The 19,457-nt window shown below is 44.6% G+C and overlaps 1 protein-coding gene across 2 annotated transcripts; it reads right to left on the bottom strand.

Annotated features, from left to right (window-relative positions):
• Positions 1 to 1,316: 1,316 nt before the first annotated feature.
• Positions 1,317 to 19,418, bottom strand: PRKAG1 (protein kinase AMP-activated non-catalytic subunit gamma 1). Of its 2 annotated transcripts, none has more exons than XM_066614586.1 (12): positions 19,369 to 19,418; positions 14,323 to 14,371; positions 13,722 to 13,828; positions 13,029 to 13,110; positions 12,845 to 12,903; positions 11,453 to 11,498; positions 11,108 to 11,162; positions 9,934 to 10,060; positions 8,161 to 8,326; positions 5,505 to 5,542; positions 4,255 to 4,401; positions 1,317 to 2,751 (listed from the first exon to the last, which is right to left on the bottom strand). In XM_066614586.1, the coding sequence occupies exons 3-12, from the start codon at positions 13,791 to 13,793 to the stop codon at positions 2,647 to 2,649; spliced, it is 897 nt and encodes a 298-aa protein (XP_066470683.1). In that variant the 5' UTR covers positions 13,794 to 13,828; positions 14,323 to 14,371; positions 19,369 to 19,418; the 3' UTR covers positions 1,317 to 2,646. The 2 variants fall into 2 exon arrangements, with proteins under 2 accessions (XP_066470683.1, XP_066470682.1); XM_066614585.1 differs by lacking the exon at positions 19,369 to 19,418 and adding an exon at positions 18,452 to 18,566.
• Between the last annotated feature and the right edge of the window lie 39 nt (positions 19,419 to 19,457).

The following is a 19,457-nucleotide window of genomic DNA, read 5'->3' on the forward strand; positions in this document are numbered from 1 at the left end:
GCATTCCTAGCCTTGAGGGCACTGGCCAGGAAAGAGGAGTGAATGGGACAGAGACAGAGGCCTTGATGCTAGTTATGTGGAGGGGTGACAGGGAGGTGTGGAGGGACTAGGCACCTTTGCAGGAGAGGAGGCTTGAAAGATACAGAGAGAAAGCATAAAGTCCTTCAAGGTTGCCAGTCCAGAGGTCCAAGAGTTCCAACTCTGTCTAGTCACAGTTCCAAGTAGGAGTTTTTCAGGCCAACCTCACAATCCCACAGGGAGCAAAGCAAAGCACTGCAACGGTTTCACTTGGCTGTTAGGTATACAATACTGTCCCTTGCTATAGGCTGGCCGGCATGACAAAGGCTAGTCATACATTTGCACACATACAGTATATGTGCATATTTTCACAAGAACGCCTGCTCCATTTTAGAAGTCAACACAAGGGCTGGACACCTCAGAAATGCAGAGTTTAGATTGCACATACTGGTGCATGCAGACCACATGTAACATGCAAACTATATGCATGCACAGATAAACCATTTTTTTTTTTTACACTAGACAGACTATTCATATAGTGTATAGAATGTGTGGAAAGGATTATGGTAGGGGTGCCTCTGACATTTTAGTCCTACCTAGTGAGATGCATAGGATACTGATACAGGACCAGATTTAGTTGTGAAGAGCTATGACTTTCAAACTCTCTGCCTTAAGGCTACCCTTTCCACATAGGCTCATCTGCTGAGAAATCCTTGTGCATTGCAAAGGATTCAGGACCACACACGCATTCACACACAGTGCATGAGGGACACTGGCCAGGCTTTAGTTCGTGCCAAGTGAACAAAACATATGTGCTGCAACACACCCTCTGGCTGCATACTGCAGGGAAAGATTGGAAGCGACAGGCCTGCTATCATTCAGGAAAACTTGTCAGTCATTACTGATCTTCCCATAGAGATACACTTGATAAGCTTCCAAAGAACCCTGTGACACTCTTGGAACACAGTCTGAAAGCCAATGATGCAGGAGACAGGGACAAGCCAAACATCTGAATATGGGTAAAATAAAATCAGTTGGCATAATGGTATTTTTTTTTTTAAACTGTCAAATCAGGGCAAGAAGTCCAAGGGTTGGAGACATTGCTGCATGTGCTGCTTCAGCTGGAAGGAGAAGGGTTGACATATTGTTTCCTGGCGTAAATCAAACTCAAACAGAAACACACCCTAAGATTGGCTTCCATGGAACAGTTCTCATCCCTGGAGAGAACTTCCACCCCCTGCCTGCCCAACACTGCAGGCCAAGTTTCATTCACGCTTAAGATAACACAAGTTGAAACGTGAAGTTGATTTTTTTTATTAAGCACAGAATCTCAAACAAGTAGTAACTGACGCACCACACACAGAGAGAAGGGACCCCAGGAATCCACAGTAGGGACTTAAAATAATTTAGAAAACCTTTCAGGTCCCAGGTAAGGTGAAGCACAGAGACCCAGCCCAGAAAGGACCCCTCCCCCCAAAAGAGGAAGAGAATGGACAAAGCATCAGAGACAGGAAAAGTGGTTTTATAAAAATACATGCTGCATAATTTACAAGGAGGGCTTGTAGGAATGTGCAAAGAGGTGGGGTTTATGGCAGGAATAACTCTTGCACAGCAAAGGAGGGAGAGGCTATTTCTGCCTCTTCTGTTCGGTAAGGGAGAACCAGCAGCCGAGTCTCTCCAACACTAACATTTCTGCCCCAAAGATGGGAGCATCACAGTTATACAGACAAGCAGAGGTTTCTCTGTCTGCTATGGTAACAGGGCTGACTATAGCTCTCCCACAGCTAAATTGGGTAGGAAAACTAAGCAAGACAGTCAAGGCCAGGATGTAGTGAGTTCCCACCCCCCTACACACACACACACACACACACACACACACACACACACACACACACAGAGGAGTTCAAATGCTAAATACTGGCCATTACAGTCACCCAGTAATGATGTCTCAGCCCCTGGGAAGATTACGTTTGCTCCATCAGGAATCTATTAGCCCTTCTATGGGGCAGAGCAGAGCAGGTGATGGGAACTCCATTGCAAGTAAGAACGCTGGTGTTTATACCTATAGGTATAGTATAGGTTGTTGGAAGTTGCAAGTGGCACAAGGGCAGCACTCTCTCACATACTTTCTCTGATGTACATATGGCATGTACGTATGTCCCTGATGTACATATGGCAGGGGTATGCAAATACACAGATCACCCACGCAAGGTCTGCCAGATTTCACTTTAAATTTAAAAACAAAATGCACTCAACATCAGATACCTCTAGTGTTCTAGAGGACAGCCTGTGGTTTTTGGAATTTATGGAGGACTCCTCCCCTCCCCGCAAGCAGCACACTTCTTCCCACTCAAGTGTGTAGCCAGTATTATCCAACGGAGCCTGCACACTCAGGGCCCAACCTACTCAAGGGATCAGCACACCTCAGGGCTTCTTCGCATTCAAAAGAGTAGAGAGAGATGCTGCTGGGTCTGGAGGAACATTTCAAAGGAACCAGTCCCGTGGGGTTGGCTTGGGGCCCGGGGCCCGGCTGCACAGCCTTCTTTGCACTGCCACTGAGGAGCCAAATGGGCGATGCAGAAAGGAAAGCAGTGCTGTGCTTCAGGCCCCCAGGGGGCTCTTCTGCAGTCAGGGCCTTTGGCCATCAGGCAAGACCAGGGCCTGCAAAATATCTGAGAGGGATACGATCCCCTTCACCACGTTGTCTTCATCCACCACAACCAGTCGATGAACCTGTAGGCGACAAGTGCGAGTGAGGCTTCTTGACATAACCACGAACCAATCATGCTCATCTCAAGAGGATACCCCAACCTGTGTCGCTAAATGAAAAATGAATTCAGTATTTGCAGCACTCGCCCCATCTCTCCCAGGCCATTAAATGTCCAGATTTTTCCTAGGGAAATGAGAACCCTATCCTCCCATGGTAATGCCATGCTGTTGTACACAAAATCACTCAAGAGGCAAGTCAAGAGCATCTAGCGATACTGGGGCCTTCAACAACCTCTGATTCACCCACTGAACAAGTAAACAAATAGGTTTTTTGCTTGTCTGAAGCACAAGATGAAATCCCATGTATACAAGACTCCAGTAGCTCAAGCAAGGTCCCTATAAAGTGTGGCTTTCTCTAGCGGACAAATACAACTTTGCCATGGAAAAGGCAGGGGCCAACCAAGATGCCTGGGAAAACGGGCACAAAGCAGCCTGCACCACGCAGCAACATTCCTTACCAACATACTAAATGGGATTATGGTGGATATGATAGCACTGACAGCCAGAACTACTGCAAAAGAAAGCCCCTACTACTGTAGCATTTTGTCTGACCAGTGAAAATAAATTGCTGCTGTGCTGCAAAAATTCAAAGAGTATTCAGAGTTAGAACCAGCCATATTATGACATTGCAGCTGAGAAAGCGAAACATTTTTCAGTTTTCCTCAGTACCAGTAAACATAGGTATATTTCCGGCTGCCACTGCAAATCCTTGCTCCTGTCCCATGATGTGGACAGTCTGCATAGAAGGAACTCCATGCAGTCACATGGGCTACTTTGCTTGCTCTCAGGTGTTAGATACTATTTTGCAGGCAAGGACTTCTTGTCACAAGTTTCAAGCAAGACCAAAAAGGGCTTCATTTTTCCAACTTTCTCAGTACTTGACTGTCAATAGACCAGTGCAGATGGTTCAACAAATCATGGTGTGCTGGATAGCTAAGCAACCCAAACAGGTGCCTTTCTCACACATTCCTCCTCTAGGGCAGAGCTGTGGGACAAGAACCTGACTTTGGTCAAACCGCTGGTTTCAGAACCTGTAAACCATAGCTAAACCACATGAGTTCAGATCATACACAGAACAGTGATTTAACAAACCAGGACTCTTTTCTCGCTGCTGGACCCTTGAGGTGTGGCAAAAAAAAGTGGTCTTCAGGCACTTTCATGACCCAGCAAGCTATAATTATCTGAACCAGGCTGCCCCTTACCAAATTTCTGCTGCAGGAAAAGTGTCTTGCCAAATTTAATATTTCAATGAGAGAAAAAAAAAATCTAATATTTTCAATTTCATGTACATAATTTCCTGAAGGGAAAACAAAAACACAAAACAGATAAAAAGCTGGTCGTTTTAGTACTCCACCCTACACTAGTCCACCTTAGCCCCATATTGCCACTGAAGTCCTGAAACTGAGTTTCAGTTCCCCCCTAAAGAAAAAGAGGACCCAAGAAGCAGTTGGAAAGAAAGGGTATTACCTCAGCTTCCACCAGTCTGTTTATTATTGTCTCCAGAGTCTCATGCTTGTAACACTTCAGGACACCCTCAAAGTACTGGGAGCGATGCTGCAGGGCCTTGGTCACCGACACATCCAGGTTGTTGTAGGTTTTCTCTGCTGCTAGGTTCTAGTCATGAAGAGAGATGAGAAAGTGATACGATCTGGGGGTGCAGCTGCCCCTCAGCAATTCCGAACTCTGTCCTTCCCCACATGAACATCCCTATTTACAATCCACAGAGACCATTTCTCCACTTGGCTAAGCCTGAATTTACCAGGGCTGCCTATGCCACAGGTTGTACACAAACAGAGGTTGAAAAACCAAGCAGATATCTAGTCTGCTTTCCTGCTATGGAACTGAGCCATCATCCACCATACCAGCCCTCTTGTAAAGTCCACATGTAGACCACAGCGCACCAGCTTAAGAGAGATGTTGCACTGCGGAATGCTGTCAACTGAGTATCACTGAGGAAAATTCCCTTTCTGACTTTCAGCAAAACCCATGATGAAGGAAAAGTTCACACTAGCCAACACCAGGTCTCTGCTGAGGAAGCCATACTAAGGAACAAAGAAGCTTCCTGACCCCATTTACACCCTTGCTTAAACCATGCCAATTTTGCAAAGAGCATGGCTTCCATGCCCAACAGTTTCTGCCCATAAGGCACTCCTGCTCCTATCCCAGCCAACATACATGTCAACTCCTTCTTTGGCTTCTGAGTGTAAAAGCTGATGTAATACAGTGGCTCAGAGCACAAGCTAGACATCCCCCAGGTTCCAGTCTTAGCTCAATCATGAACTGAAAGGGCAGAGTTACATCAGAATTCAAACCAGAAACTCAAGCAATTCAAACAGCAAGGGGACTGCCATCTTCTGAGGTTAAGTGCTACATGCGCAAAGAAAGAGCAGTGACAGATACTACTGTGGCATTATTAATGCCAGCCAAGCAAATTAATAACATTTCTACAAAATGCATTAGAAGGATTTCAGTTCAGAACATGGCTCTCTAGGGCACTCGTCTTTCCTCAGCTATTGCAGAGACTGCACAGTTAATATGGCAGCACTACCCATCACAATATGTCAGGTTTCAAGCTGGGTAAGCCAGGGGAAAGCTTGGGTGAGCTGGAGGTCCCACAAGCTGAACAAAGTCTACTCCCACAGTACCAGGGCAACATACTATCCAAGGCAATGGGAACACTGCAAGGGTGAAACACACCCTCAACCTTCAGTACTCACAATGACATCAAACTTGGAGTAAATATCCACAACTCGACCTGAAAAAGAGAGACATGACCAAGCTATGAGACAGGCTCAATCTTTCCATGTCCCATCCCACAATCAGGAAAAGTCCTTAAAATTGGAAGAAATTAAAAACAAACAAGCCACCCACAACTCAAGAGCCCTACTGCATGGTAAGAAAATAAACCCACTGGCCCTGCCACCCCATGCAATTCTTAGTGGAATGCACTACAAGCAGAAAGCAGCTTCCAGGACAAATGGTTTCAGAGAACTCCATCACAAGCAAGCCAGTCAACAGAAGAAGGTAAAACACATTGAGGGTCACTGGCCAAGTGGCAGGAGAAAACTTATTTTCTGACCCCAGGGTGGCAGTCAGATCTTGAAAATTAACATAACTATTTCATTCATTTATGCCTCACCTTTCCACCCAAATGGGCACACAGCAGTTTATAATAATAAAATCCATCCAATGGAAAACTAAAAGTGTAAGAATATCAGTAAAAACAGATTCCAAATCTCAGATTTCAAAATATGGCAGGCTTGAAAGCAGTACGGCACCTAGAAATCTACTTCCCATTAATCAGACAGATGCTTCCATAGTTTTCACCATTTCAGGCCAACAGGGAAGAAGTCACATGGGCTTCATAGGGAAGTACATTTCATACCTGGGGCACCATTACTGAAGAGGACTTGCCCCAGCAGAAGCTAATCTCACTTAGGACTAGTGCTCTACTAGATGAACTTTTTGAATGGGAAGGTCCACATAAGAACAGCACGTTTGTTAGGGAAACCAGAGGCTGAAGAAAAGAAATAGCATATAGTGGCTAAGCACTCAGCTCACCTCTTCCTGCTCTCTTCTTCCCTGCTTTACTGACTGAGCGGATAAATGGGGGCAGGTGAGGAAAATGGTAGGTATCTGCTGCCATTGTTCCAAGCTGGGGAAAACAGGAAGTGGGGGGGCATGCCATTTGGGAAATGGCACTCCCTTTCTCCCAGTAGAGCACAGAACTCAGTGGTTCTTGTTTAAGCCATTTCTGCCCAACATTGCATATATGCAACAGGGATTAAATGTGCACACCTGTGGACTGGGCAGAAATGGGTTAAAATCATAGTCACAAGTGCAAGCAATCAGATGCAACAGTCTATTGAACTGAAAGTGGACTAGGCAGACAAGGAATCAAAATATAACCAGTTTGTTAAAACCCAAAAGAAAGAAGAATTAAACAAAATGGGGAAGGTGGTCACAAGGAGACAACTTGATAAAACCGGGTGCAGCAACTAACAATGCCCAGCAGGGGGAGCCAGTCAGCTACTTAAGAGAAAAGCACAGAAAAACCCCATAGGGTAACACCCCCAAAGCTTGCAGGCTGGCTTGAAGTGGAAAGCGCAAACAGAACAAAACAAATTCCTTGAATGCATCTAACTAGAAATATAGTCCCTTTTGCTAGCTACTTACATTATCCCAGGAATACTGGCCTTCTACACTTACTGGGGAGGAAATGGGTGTGCATTCCATGAACCAGCCACTGGTTCCAACGGCCAACCTGGCAAAACACACCCAAGCATCCTTGTGCTTGATCATAAGAATCCTAGGTTTGATAATGTCAAAGGGTCATCTGAATGTATAAGGGGAACCCACCTATGCACTCCATCCAACCCCCTTATCTAGACAGCTGTCTGGGAAAGCACAGACATGACAACAGGTCAATCTACATTGTTGCACATGTACCTTTATCAGAATGGTGTTTGTCTGAACCTCAGACCCAAACCAAAAGTGCAATAGATGTGCAAGTGTCAACCATGTGGGATTTGCAACCAAATTCACCCCAATCCGTAGTTTATCAGTTGAAAAAGCCACAGCAGTTCCTTCTGCAGTGCTATCAACCATCTTTCAGTTATCTTCCTGTATCTGTATGTATCCTAGTAGCACTTGCCAGCTGAAAGGGATAGGAGATTTTTGCCCTTCTGAGGCAGTAAACTTCCATGACCTGCAAATCCTTCTTGGAAGCCAGTCTAGGATGCTATCTGTCCTCCTCTGAGGACCCAAAACCCATCGATATCAACCAGGTGAGTTTTCCAACCAAATGTTTAAAGCCCACATGGAAGATTCCAATGAAAAAAGTACTTCACTTGTTTTGTGGGAGCACACACACATACCCCTATTATACATGGATAAGGAAATTCACATAAATTTTATATCCAAAGGTGATAATGTACAGAAAATGTAGATTTCCAACTGGATTTTTGTGCATTGGGGCTGGGCCTCTAGGACACCAGGCAGTCTCTTTAGGATGCTACAGCTCTGAGTGGCTAGAAATGTCCAAAAATAGGGGAAAGTAGGTAAAAACGTATGAGCAAAAAACGGAGTCTTCACCACAATGACAGTCATTGATAAGGCAGATCAGAGACACGAAAGGAGAGAGAAACTTTCCTGACCCCAATGGACTGCAAATGAGTTAATGGATCAGAATTTGCAAAATATTCCCCATATTTTATCCAACCCTCTTTTGAAGGCAGCAGGTCTCCTTGTTCAGAGCACATTCTCTGATAAACAAGATATGCTTGAAGAGCGGATAGACATTAACCTAACTCTCCCAGAGGGGCTCCTACATTTGCTCTATTTCCCTCATGGCTCCAAAGGACTGCCTCTCACCTGAATCATCCACCACAGGCAATGCAGAGACCCGGTGTTGGACAAAGATGCCCAAAGCAACGTAGATTGGGGTGTTGGTGTGAACCTTTGCAATGTTTTCATAGGTGCCAATCTTCAGCTCTTCCAGCGTTTTGGACATGAATTCTGGCTTGGGAAATTCTGCAATCTGCAGGATAACAAGAATTTTCTTATATCAATTTGAGGTTCTGTATGCAAAAAGGGACAAGTAGCTATGGCTATACCAGGTAGCTCTATCTAGGTAAAGATGGGGCTAAAACTCTTAGCGATGCCAAACAGGGATGGGCAAACTGAGATGACCTGGTGCTGAGATACATGGTTGTTCAACAGCAATGGCTGTAACAATACATACAGCAGCATTCTGCACAGTGGGTTAAGACACCAGCAGAAAATACTTGTTTATTGGCAAGAGCAGGGACTTTAAACTAAAAGCCAAAAATCCACAACCAATCTCAAATTCTACATGATCACTGCAAAGGATGACACTGATGTAGAGAACAAGGGTCATTGTTTAAGAAGCAGATGCTACACCCCAAAGAATCTGGAAATGGGGGTTCTGATTCCAATCAGGATATGGGTAGACTGTGTACATGCACACACAGCCAATGTAATATTTCAGCCCACAATAAACCACACTGGAGAGAGAGAGAGAGAGAGAAAACTTGAATTCCATAACTTAATTTTTCCAATTGTATGCATCCCAGTCCTATGCATGCCTACTCAGAAGTAAGCTCTTCTGAATTCAATGGGCCTTATTCCCAGATAAGTGTGCACAGGAGTCTAGCCTTCTTCTGTTTCTGCTAGTCATGGCATGGATGAAGGAGAAACAGACGCCCTGCTCTCCGATTGGGAGTTCTTGCAGAAATAAGTGGGTGCTGCATGGCACTTGAATACTGAAAAGTGCTATTAAAAACTTTTCAAATTACACAAATGAAGGATATAAAATCATGCACTTATTAGACCAGATCTATTCAAAACTAGCTCAAGTGGCCAAAATTTATGTGCAAGATTATGGGCCATTCATGGGAGATTAGATGCTGCATTCCTGTTGCAAAATGATGCACAACAGGAAGAGGACCAGATTTATGAGATACTGAAGGATGGTAGGAAGCAGCAAAGAAGTTTAGTACTAAAGTACACGGTCAGGTAACAAGAACCTGGGAAGAATGAAAGAGTACCTATCATGAACCCATTGGAAACTCTAGACCATCTTCAAACATTGGAGCAAAGACTGGCAACATGTTTGGGGGCTGAATTTGGCCCAGGGAACAAGTATGATTTAGTCCCCAGTTGCCAGCCTAAAGTCAAGAAGGGTACAGGAAAGAAGTGGTAGCTATGGAACTTACCTGTAAGCCCCCTTTGGGAAGTGTTAGTGAGGGCCTGGCCAATTACCCTCCACCCTCTCTATAAAGCAGACTTCTAGTAACACTAGTTGCTGACCAGGGACTTGGAGCCTTCAAAGAGGGCTTCAAAGTATCACAGAATTAGATACTTGCTTCTCTATATAATGAAAATGAAAGCAAAGATTCTCAGGAATCTCATGGATAGAACTGGAATACACCACAATTTGCAGAGTGATTGTGTGACTCTGGCAGTTGCCTAACTTGATTCAAGAGATGCAACACGACTGGAATCCACAGCATGGATTAGCTGATTCTCTTTGGGCTCCCCCTCCAATAGGACAACCACACTGAGTATCCCCAGCATGCAATATTTAGAGCCTTTGAAATACACGAGTCTACTCAGGGCACTCACAAAGAGCTTGAGGAACTTGAGGATGCGCTTGTGTGTCAAGATGTACAGCGTGTTCCCTGTGTTGGGATCGATGACGGGCAACCGGTGGATCTTGTTTCGAATCAGAGAGGTGACAGCATCAAAAAGGCTGAAAAGTTACAAGAGGGGTGGGGGAGCATAACAGAGTTGAGAAACAATGAAGCTGACCTCAGTCTTGTGGAACTGCCCCATGCTGGGAGGCTAGGCAGTTTCCCTCACTGGCACTCTTCTGATGCCAGGTGAAGACCTGCCTTTCCTTTCCCTGCCTTTTCTTTTGCATCTTCATTGTGAATTGCAACTGGTTTCTCTTTCTTCACTCCTTTTGTTTTGATTTGTTTTTATTGCTGCTTAACTGTGCAATCAATGCAAATCTTTTTTCTTTTTTAAATTTTATTACTTATGTTGCCCTAATGCTGCAGAAAAGGAGCAGGACAGAAATTTAATAAATAATAAATGCACACCTCTGCCACTTGATTCGGGTTTCCTAGATTCATACTTTCAAAGAATGGAGTAGCCAAAGGGAGTAAGGAGAGCAAAGAGCTTGATGGTGGGATTGGGGTAAGAGGTTAGGAAACAGTAACTAGAAAAGAATTGTACAGAGCACTACAGCATTGTCCCTAGTTACAGGAAGCCTTGTCCCACTGTCGTTAAGCCTTTCTCATTAGTTACACACTTGTTTCCAAACTGATCCTCGAGACCATGAAGGTTACAAACTTGGTTTTTAAAGGGGAAAAAAGATCACAAGATTCTCAGGATGCAATATTCTAGACTTCATGTGGATGAATACAGCATGTGCAGCCCCCAAATTATGGTCTCCCATGCATTCATACAAAATAGCAGCTGTCATCACTCAGCAGCATTGAATAGAGTGGACACTTGCAAAATTAGGCTCCTGGGCCGTGGAGCTCAGAGGGGTTGCAGCAAGCAGGGAGGCTCAGAATGGGTTGGTGAAAGGGACCACCAAGGAACAAGAGGCTGAATTATTACAGAAGAGCTGCTCAGAGGCAAGGCTGTCCACTCAACTGTAAGTGGCTTTGGCCAGGAGGAAATGAGGTACACACCAGATAGGAAGGCTGGCAAAAAGCAGAAGCTCAGCAATGCCACAAAAATGGAGAGACAGATTAGTACACAACTTCTTGCTGTCGCAGCCTCCTACCTGGCACTTGGTGAAATGCAGACCAGCGGCTTGAAGGAGTCCTGCAGATAGACTTCTGTGTGGGACAGAAAGAGCTGGTCACCCAGAGGCACCCATGTGGGAAAAGGAGGAGAAAATGTGCAGAAATTGCTGTGGGTGAAGGGGCCTTTCTGCTACTCCCGCTGGCCAAGGGTAAGATGTACTCATACCAGCTGTGCCATCAGAAGGAGAAGAATGCTGACAAATGCTTAAGAACTCCCCCTTCTGCCGCTACCCTCTTTACCATGAAAGAGAAACATGTAACAAAATTGTATTATGCATTGCAAGAAGCACCCCATATTTTCTTTGTCTCAACATCCTCCTCACCTCGCCATGTTTCAATCTTGTGCTCCTCCAGCTCATAGATTTGAACCTGGACAGGAGAGAAATAGAGCATGGTATTAACACAATGCAAGCCACCCAATCATCCATCCTTCTGTACTTCTGCTGACTCAGGGAATGATTAAATGTCCCTGTGAGGAAAGATGCTACTCTGGCAATACCAGGAACACAATTTAATTGACTGTTGTCAGGAGAGGCCTATTCATTAGGCAATGCAATGCGGGTGGATTGCAGAGGAGGAGGGTAAGGCGGCCATGGGTTCTGGTGAGCCCCTACCCCTGGCAAGCTGCCGCCACCACCTCCCTCCAGCTTGCCACAGATGCAACTGACACTGGTCCACTTTCCACCCATTAAAAGCAAACAGGAAGTGGATCACCCACTCCTTAACTTGCTCCAACTTTCTTAAAACACAGAAGTGCAGGCCTTCTAATTTGATTTACAGGCCATGCAAACAAAGGAGCACCTTCATTAGTGCAGTGCCTTTATATCAGTGTCTGCCAAACTACGCTCCGTGGGCTGGATCTGGCGCAATGCTACAGCCCTCCTTACCATAAGCAGCACTTACTATTCTGCCATGCTGCTCACAAGTAGCCCACCCAATCTTGGCAGAGCAACCCTCTGCGTAGTCGTGTCTGCCCAGAAATCCTACCGCAAAGCCTGCTGGGACAGTGGGCTACAGGCGTGACTGCCTAGAGCGAAGCTCTGTAGCAACTGGGTGGGCTGACTGTGAGCAGTAGAGTGGAATACTAACTGCTCCAATGGGGGCAGCTTTTTCTTAACACAGCAGTCAGGAGTTTGGCAGCTAATGCTTTATATCGAACCAGAAGTCCTGCACTGCAAAGGAGCATGGTAGGCAGCTGCTTGGGGTGGGGCAACTGAGCAGAAGCGCCATTGGTTGGTGTTCCCGGTTGCGCCACTGCTGACTATTGCTTTGGGCCTCAAAGTATGAAATGAGCTTCCTTAAAATGGCGTGAACAGTTGTTCAGGGAAGCACCAAGTGCCTCCCTGACTTTTCCCAAACCAGTTTATGTTCAATTACTCACCCAATGAAAGAGTTCTGCCCCCCAACTCGCCTTCATTTTAGACTTGAGAAATATGACACTTCGCAAAATCTACCAGAAGCCACAAGCAAATTATTGAGGAAAACTAAAAAAAATATGTGAGTGAAATGCATCCAGATGATTATCTGGATGCATTTCACTCACATATTTTTTTTAGTTTTCCTCAATAATAATAAGGGCTGGAAACTTGCTCTTCGGAAAAGCCCTCAGATTTTCAAGATTCCATAGCAGCTGATAGACGTTAACAACCACATCCCGATTTACAGACTTTTTTTAATACAGCAGGAAGAGAGGATGATGCTCAGGATCCACTTACCATGGCTGACTTGTAGTAGCGATGCAGAATGTTGATAAAATCTGTGATTGTGAGCATTCCTATGGGACAGACAAGAGGTAGCAAAAGGTCATTTCCATCCTATATGCAATTGGTGGGGGTGGGGCTGGACACATAAGCAGAGAAGGGAAGAATAGCTAATAACTTTCAGTGGGGAGATGCTTACCCACAAAACTTTGTGTTTTGCTGTCCCAGAGTGGAGCAGCCCGGACGCCGTTAGTTACCAATGCAAAGAAGGCTTTTTTCACCTACAAGCCAGAGAGACAAGGAAAAGATGTTCATGCATGATCATGACACAACACAAAGTTAATTTAATTTAACAAGCAGCACTTTTTGCTAGAGTTCTTACTGAGAGATAAATTAGAGTAAGGGAGGAGCAGATCGCACTACAGAGCTCCAGAGGGGGCAGCCATATTTGCAAAACCCATCAAAAAAATCCTATAGCAACTCAGAAGCTAAAACATTGCAAGGACATTTGCTGTGAGAGTTTAGCTCTCACTTTGTCAGCCGTGTAGTGCTATTTTTCAGTTAGCAGAGAGGGAGGGGGTGTGCACACAGGATAAGAAGGAAAATGTTTTTGTTCAGTGAGGCCAAAAAGAAATGAAATGCAAAGGGTAGTAGCAGCAGTTCAGTCACCTTCCTAGGCAATGTCAAAAGGCAAAGACAGGCTATCACTACAGACTGCCATTGTGAATAGGTCACTTTTTTAATCACCTTGTTTTGTTCATCAGTAGCCCGTTTAGCCTACAAACTGACAGGCATGGGGCCAATGACTTTCCTTGTAGAAGGAATTATGATGACTGAGCCAGGATTCCTGGTCCATGAATGAGGTCCCCACCCCAAACAACATACTACCCACCTGCAAGGAAGTATCAAACACGACAAGTTTGGAGCTTGTTGGGATGAGGTCATAGCAGCGATGTGACTTCATGAAGCCACTGTAGATGCCACTGTTGGAATCTGCATCTGTTGTGGGGAAACAATACAATACATCTCTTACCCTTCTAAAATAAGAGACTTTACAGTGCAGTGGAGCACAGAGGAAACAAAAGCCTTCACTGCAGAAGCTCCTAAACATTGCCTGGCTAAAGGAAACAGACTGAACAACAAAACCCCCCCGAGACTCCACAGCTGCTGCAGCCAGAGCCAAAAGGAAGCAATGTGGCCCAAAGAGAACCATCAAGCCCAGTGAAGAAAGATCTTTGCTCTTAGAAAGATTAATACCCATTTATTATGCTGCTTTGATAATGACCTATTGATTTTGTTAGCTGCCTTAGTGTGTTTCAATAAGGAAAGGCAGGATAGAAGTCCAATAAATAAACCAGCTTAGTATTCACAGACCACAAGCTGGACAGTGCCTCCCAAAGGCCCATTTGAAATGCATATTCTAACAAGTCCACTCTCTGTTGAGCACCCCATAAAATCAATCTGTGTATCCTACTCCCATCAGTTTCACTCACCTTCTGATAAAGGCAGGTTTTTCTCTACCCCAGCCTCAGGAATAGCACCCTGCCAAAAAGAGAGAGAGAGAAAGAAAGAAAAGGAAGATTGGAAAGATATTGGCACAGGCATTGCTACAAGTTATTCATAATTCATTCAATCATCTCCTAGAACAGGGGTCTCCAAACTTTTTGGCCAGATGGCCGCATCAAATACCTGGCACGGTGTTGAGGGCTGGAAAAAAATTTAAATATAAAATTTATATAAATAAATTAGAGATAGAACTTATATGAGTGAATAAATGAATGAATGGGCTCATTCATTCAACCTCTCTGGCCCTTAGAACACCCTCCAGACACAACCAGAGCATAGTTCCTGTCACGTTTGGCCAAGTGGGCCAGAGACTTTAAGGGTACAAGAGGATGGCTGTGGGCCAGATAGAGGCTTGCCGCGGGCCGCATCTGGCCCCTGGGCCGGGGTTTGGAGACCCCTGTCCTAGAACATAATGAACAAGGAGGAGAACTATCATACAATGAAAGAAATCCTAAACAGTTCACATTACAGGGGTTGATTCAGGAACTGATTAAGTCTGCATACGTTGGCATACAAATCAACAATCGTTCTCAAAAAGAAGACATGCTCTGGTTTTGGATAGGCATTCCATTCAATGCAAGAACAATCAGGAAGGCCATTTTTTAAGATGTCTGCCAACTCTTATTTTCATTCATACTTATTTTAAAACAAATCCAATTGCTGTCCATTTAACTCAGGGCACTTTTTAAATCAGTACACATTGCATTCCTAGTGAGAATCACCTGGAAGTTGTGTTAACACAGACCCTTGTCTAGAGCCACACAGTTTAAAAGATAAGCAGTTAGACTAGGAACCACTCTGCAGCTTTGAATGGAAATACCCCAAACCCCAGAACTATTAGTAACAGACACCCACAAGCATATGAAATCTTGGAACAAGGTTCACCACAGCAACGACATAAACAGCTCAGAATGAAAGAAACAGGCATGTAATTGGGCATTGGTTTTCTGTCCATCTAGTTGGCCAAAAAACCTGGGGCAAAGGCAAACAGTGTGATGTAGTGAGCTATGATCAAATTCCTGCTCAGTTATGAAGCTCATCTTCTTGCTATTATTCAGCCTAAACCTACCTTGCAGAATTATTGTGAAAACAACCCCATTACTTTTGGGAAACAAAGCAGAATAATAGATAATATCTGCATTGGGATGGGAGCACACACAACAATCTCATGTTTGTCCAAAATTCCACAACAAGTCAGAATAGCTCATCTTGGCCAAAGCTGCTGGCTGTCCCTTCACTGACCAACTAGGACTTCCAATCAGAAAGACCCAGCTACTTAAGCGCAGTACTGGGAACTGCTAATGCTAACATTTTTACAAGTGCGTTCTCAGAAGCTGAAAGGATGGAATTGTGCCCTCTGACACTGGGATCTTCTCCCACAAACATTTCACAGAGTTCCCATAATGACTTGTGTTTTTCCAAGGCATGACAAAGTCCAGCTGTCAATGCTTCCAAGTTGGGAGGAGTCACTACTTCTTACAAAGTTCTTTGGGGAGACTGATGGCATTAAAGAGAAAGACTTGAGCCTTGCAGCAAACAGGGAGGCTGGAAAGGGCTACCAAAGACATGGTGGAATAAGAACATTACTCCAAGCCCCTCTTGTTGCAACCTAACCAGCAGCCTGCATATATAGACAGAGGCTTATCAATGTCTGACACACACAAACAAGGCTCCGTTTTCTCCAGCCAACACATCATTCAATTGGAAAAGCAGGACCTTCAAGCAGGTTGCACAGGCTAAAACTGAAATCCTTGACTCTTTCTTTGTGGGCATGAGCAGGTGCTTTGAAGTGAATTAGTGCATAAATTAGTACTACAAGAAATTAGGAAAGGAACTTGAAATATGCAGAATTCCCTCCACACACACAGTCTTCCAATCCAGTCAAATCAATGACTGCAAACAAATAAAGCAAAACCCAATTTTAGAAGGTTGCATACACCCAAGAATCATAGCCTTTATGGTGCTGTGGCAATCTGAAAATTGCACCCATATGTACATCTTAAGGAAAGCCGCAGCATTTTCATAGAACTTGGCACCCCACACATAGTTCTTGCAACAAAAACAAAGAGACTAAGCTTTTCTTTCAGCACAAGCATTTGGGGAGCCACAATTCACTCCATCAGGAACTGCCTGTGACTTCCTCTCATGTAGGAAACACCTCTGACCACTGAATTTCAAGCACTGAGATCCTATTACCCACCTGCAAACAAGCAAATCAGGCTTTTATTAGCCTCACAACAAGAAAAACTTCAGCCACTCTATCGTTCCTCCCACAGATTACCCAACAAGGCAAGGAGTTCCCTGAAGCATGTATGGTTAAATTATACCAGCTAAGCAGGCCAGAAACACCACTTCCAATCTCTAGCAGGGTTGCAAAGTTTACACAATTGTTTCAAAATACAGTTAAATGAACAGATTTTAAAGATGCTCTTTTTTAATTGGGTAGATTTATTTTAAAAATGTTAGTTGTGTGTGCTGTTTGTGATGAGGCTTCACTGCCACAAGCTCAAGATAAATGTTAACTCAAGACGCATTGAGGCCAGACTATACCATACACAAAGCTCAAGAAGCCCCCACCTTCTGCATAAAATTGTCTGCTTTTTAAGTCTGTGAGAATTACTGGGGACTCTGCTGATGAGACAATCAGCCTCTTGCAATTGAGGGAAGCAGAGATGAATTCACTCACAGTCTAAATCTGCATATTTACGCAAAAGCAAGTCTCACTCAATGAAGTGAGACTTCAATGCAAGTTCAATGAAGTTTACTCTCTAACTATGCAAGGGGATTGGAACTTTTGCCTACCTTGCAGTCTGTCTGGAAGGAGAGAGCACTGCTGCTCACTCACAGTTCTGTGCTCCTTGTAGGAAGAGGGTACAACAGAATACCTTTTTCATAAAAGCTCATTAAAGAAATGTGCTGGTGTATCTAGGCACTAAGGGACTGAGCTGCAAAACCAGGAAGTCTCCAGATCCTGATAGTTCCACCATAAATTCACTATGGGTAGATTATCCTTTATCTGGACATCTGAAATCTAGACTATTCTGAAATCCAGACATTTTGTCCAAGATTTGTTTTCTGTAATGTGAACACTAGACAGTCTTGTGCTCATTCCAAAGTACAGTGCAGGTACAGGCTGTAAGTTCTATTCTCTGCTCTGTGGTGTGTACCTGTACAGACACTGTTGAAAAATGTCAGAAGTAAGCAGGCACCCATATGGGTAACAATGAAAAGAGCAAGAGGAAGCATTTCTCATTAAATTTATGCAATTATTTCAAAATCCAAACCAATCTGAAATCCAGAAACCTTCCTGTCCCAAACAGTCTGGATAAAGGATAATCAACCTGTATTGGTCTTTGGAGTTGGGACAGATATTAATACTTCTAAAGATTTTCCTTCTCTCTTTTCATGTTTCAGTTAACATTTGAACTCACCAAAGACTGCAGCAGCTGCTTCTGTAACTAGAAAGCCTGCACCTCCACATTCTCCCAACCACAAAAGTACTTGTGGCCACCTTTCGCAGGTCCCCACCTTCGCCACTAAACTGCTCAGACGGGAGTCACTATTTATGGGAAATGCTTAGCTGCTAGCAGTAAACCTCTACACTGCATCTCAGATAAGTCATGCGCACACTCAGCCTCACCACCTGGACAACAAGTGACCTACCTTCCAGGATTAAGGTAGGTTAAGAATTAATGAGATAATGTCTGTGATATGCTTCCAACACTGTAGAGTACACTATAAATGCAAAGTATGGTGACTAGCTTGTGTGTGTATACCTGTGTGTACACACACCCCTGTACATATACAGGTAGGTAGGGCTAGGGGTGTGTGTGTGTACCTACCGACCTACACCCACCCCTGGTTGGTTGGTTGGTACACACACCCCTGCCGCCCCCACTCTCTTAAAGGATCCCCCAAGGAAAATCCCTCTTAGGACCTCCCACTGTCCACCATGAAGGGCGACAGGAAGCAAGCAAGCAAGAAGGAAGGGGCATCAGGGAGCCCCCCTCCTGATGGCTGAGCCTCTGGGCCCTCCCGGGGGCTCCTTCCACTTACCGCCTCCATGCTGCCGTCAGGGAGGGAGGGTCAGCTGCCACTCTAGCCCGGGCACCCCCGCATAGCCCCTCCTTCCGCCGGGACGCCTCCTGTCCTCACTTCCACCAGCAAGGAAGGCGGGTCACGTGGGCAGCAGTGAGCTCAAGAGGAAAGAGGCGGAGGTGTCGCAAGACTGGCTCGCGCAACCAGCCTCCTCGGCTGCTGAGTCAGGCTCAAGGGCGCTGACTCCCCAGGAAGCCTCCGGAGCTTGCAGGGGCCAGAAAGAAAGAGCCTGTTTCCCTTCCTCCCTGCAATCAGCCTGCAATTCCAGGCACGCTTTCCTGGGAGTAGGCCCCATTGACTCTAATGGGGCTTACTTCTGAGAAGACCTGCCTAGGATAAGGCTGCGAACCTATGCACACTTTCCTAGGAGTAGGTCCCTTGGACAATAATGGGGCTTACTTCTTTAATTTTTTTATTATTTTCCAAAAACAAATATAAACAAACACACATAACACATAACACACTTCACTACACACAAAAAAGAAAAAGAAAGGGTGCAGGAAATCATATATCATTATTGTATATCACTAAGGGTAATAAATCATTACATATCTTAATCAATTTCCTCTTCTAAATTTACCTCTTAATATCATTTTTCATTCATCATTCGTCTATCATATCATATCAAATATTAGAGAGAGAGAGAGAGTGTACAATCATCTAAATGCCCTATCATATATTTCTAAAATTTCATTTTCAACCAAGCATAAAAAGGTTTCCATTGCTCAATTTGTGTAGGTTTTGGTTGTTGGTCCAAAATTTCTGAAAGTCTGTCCATTTCCGCCACATTCATTATTTTCTCTATTAATTCATCTTTCATTGTATTTTAAAGTCCTTCCAATATCTAGCATATAAAATCCTCGGGTGGGGCTTACTTCTGAGTAGACTTGCCTAGGATGGGGCTGCAAGGATGCGAGCTCCCCGCTGTCCAGTCCCTATGACACTGAAGTGGGAGCTCTCTAGT

Source organism: Tiliqua scincoides, chromosome 2, assembly GCF_035046505.1.
Source record: "Tiliqua scincoides isolate rTilSci1 chromosome 2, rTilSci1.hap2, whole genome shotgun sequence".
NCBI lineage: Eukaryota > Metazoa > Chordata > Lepidosauria > Squamata > Scincidae > Tiliqua > Tiliqua scincoides.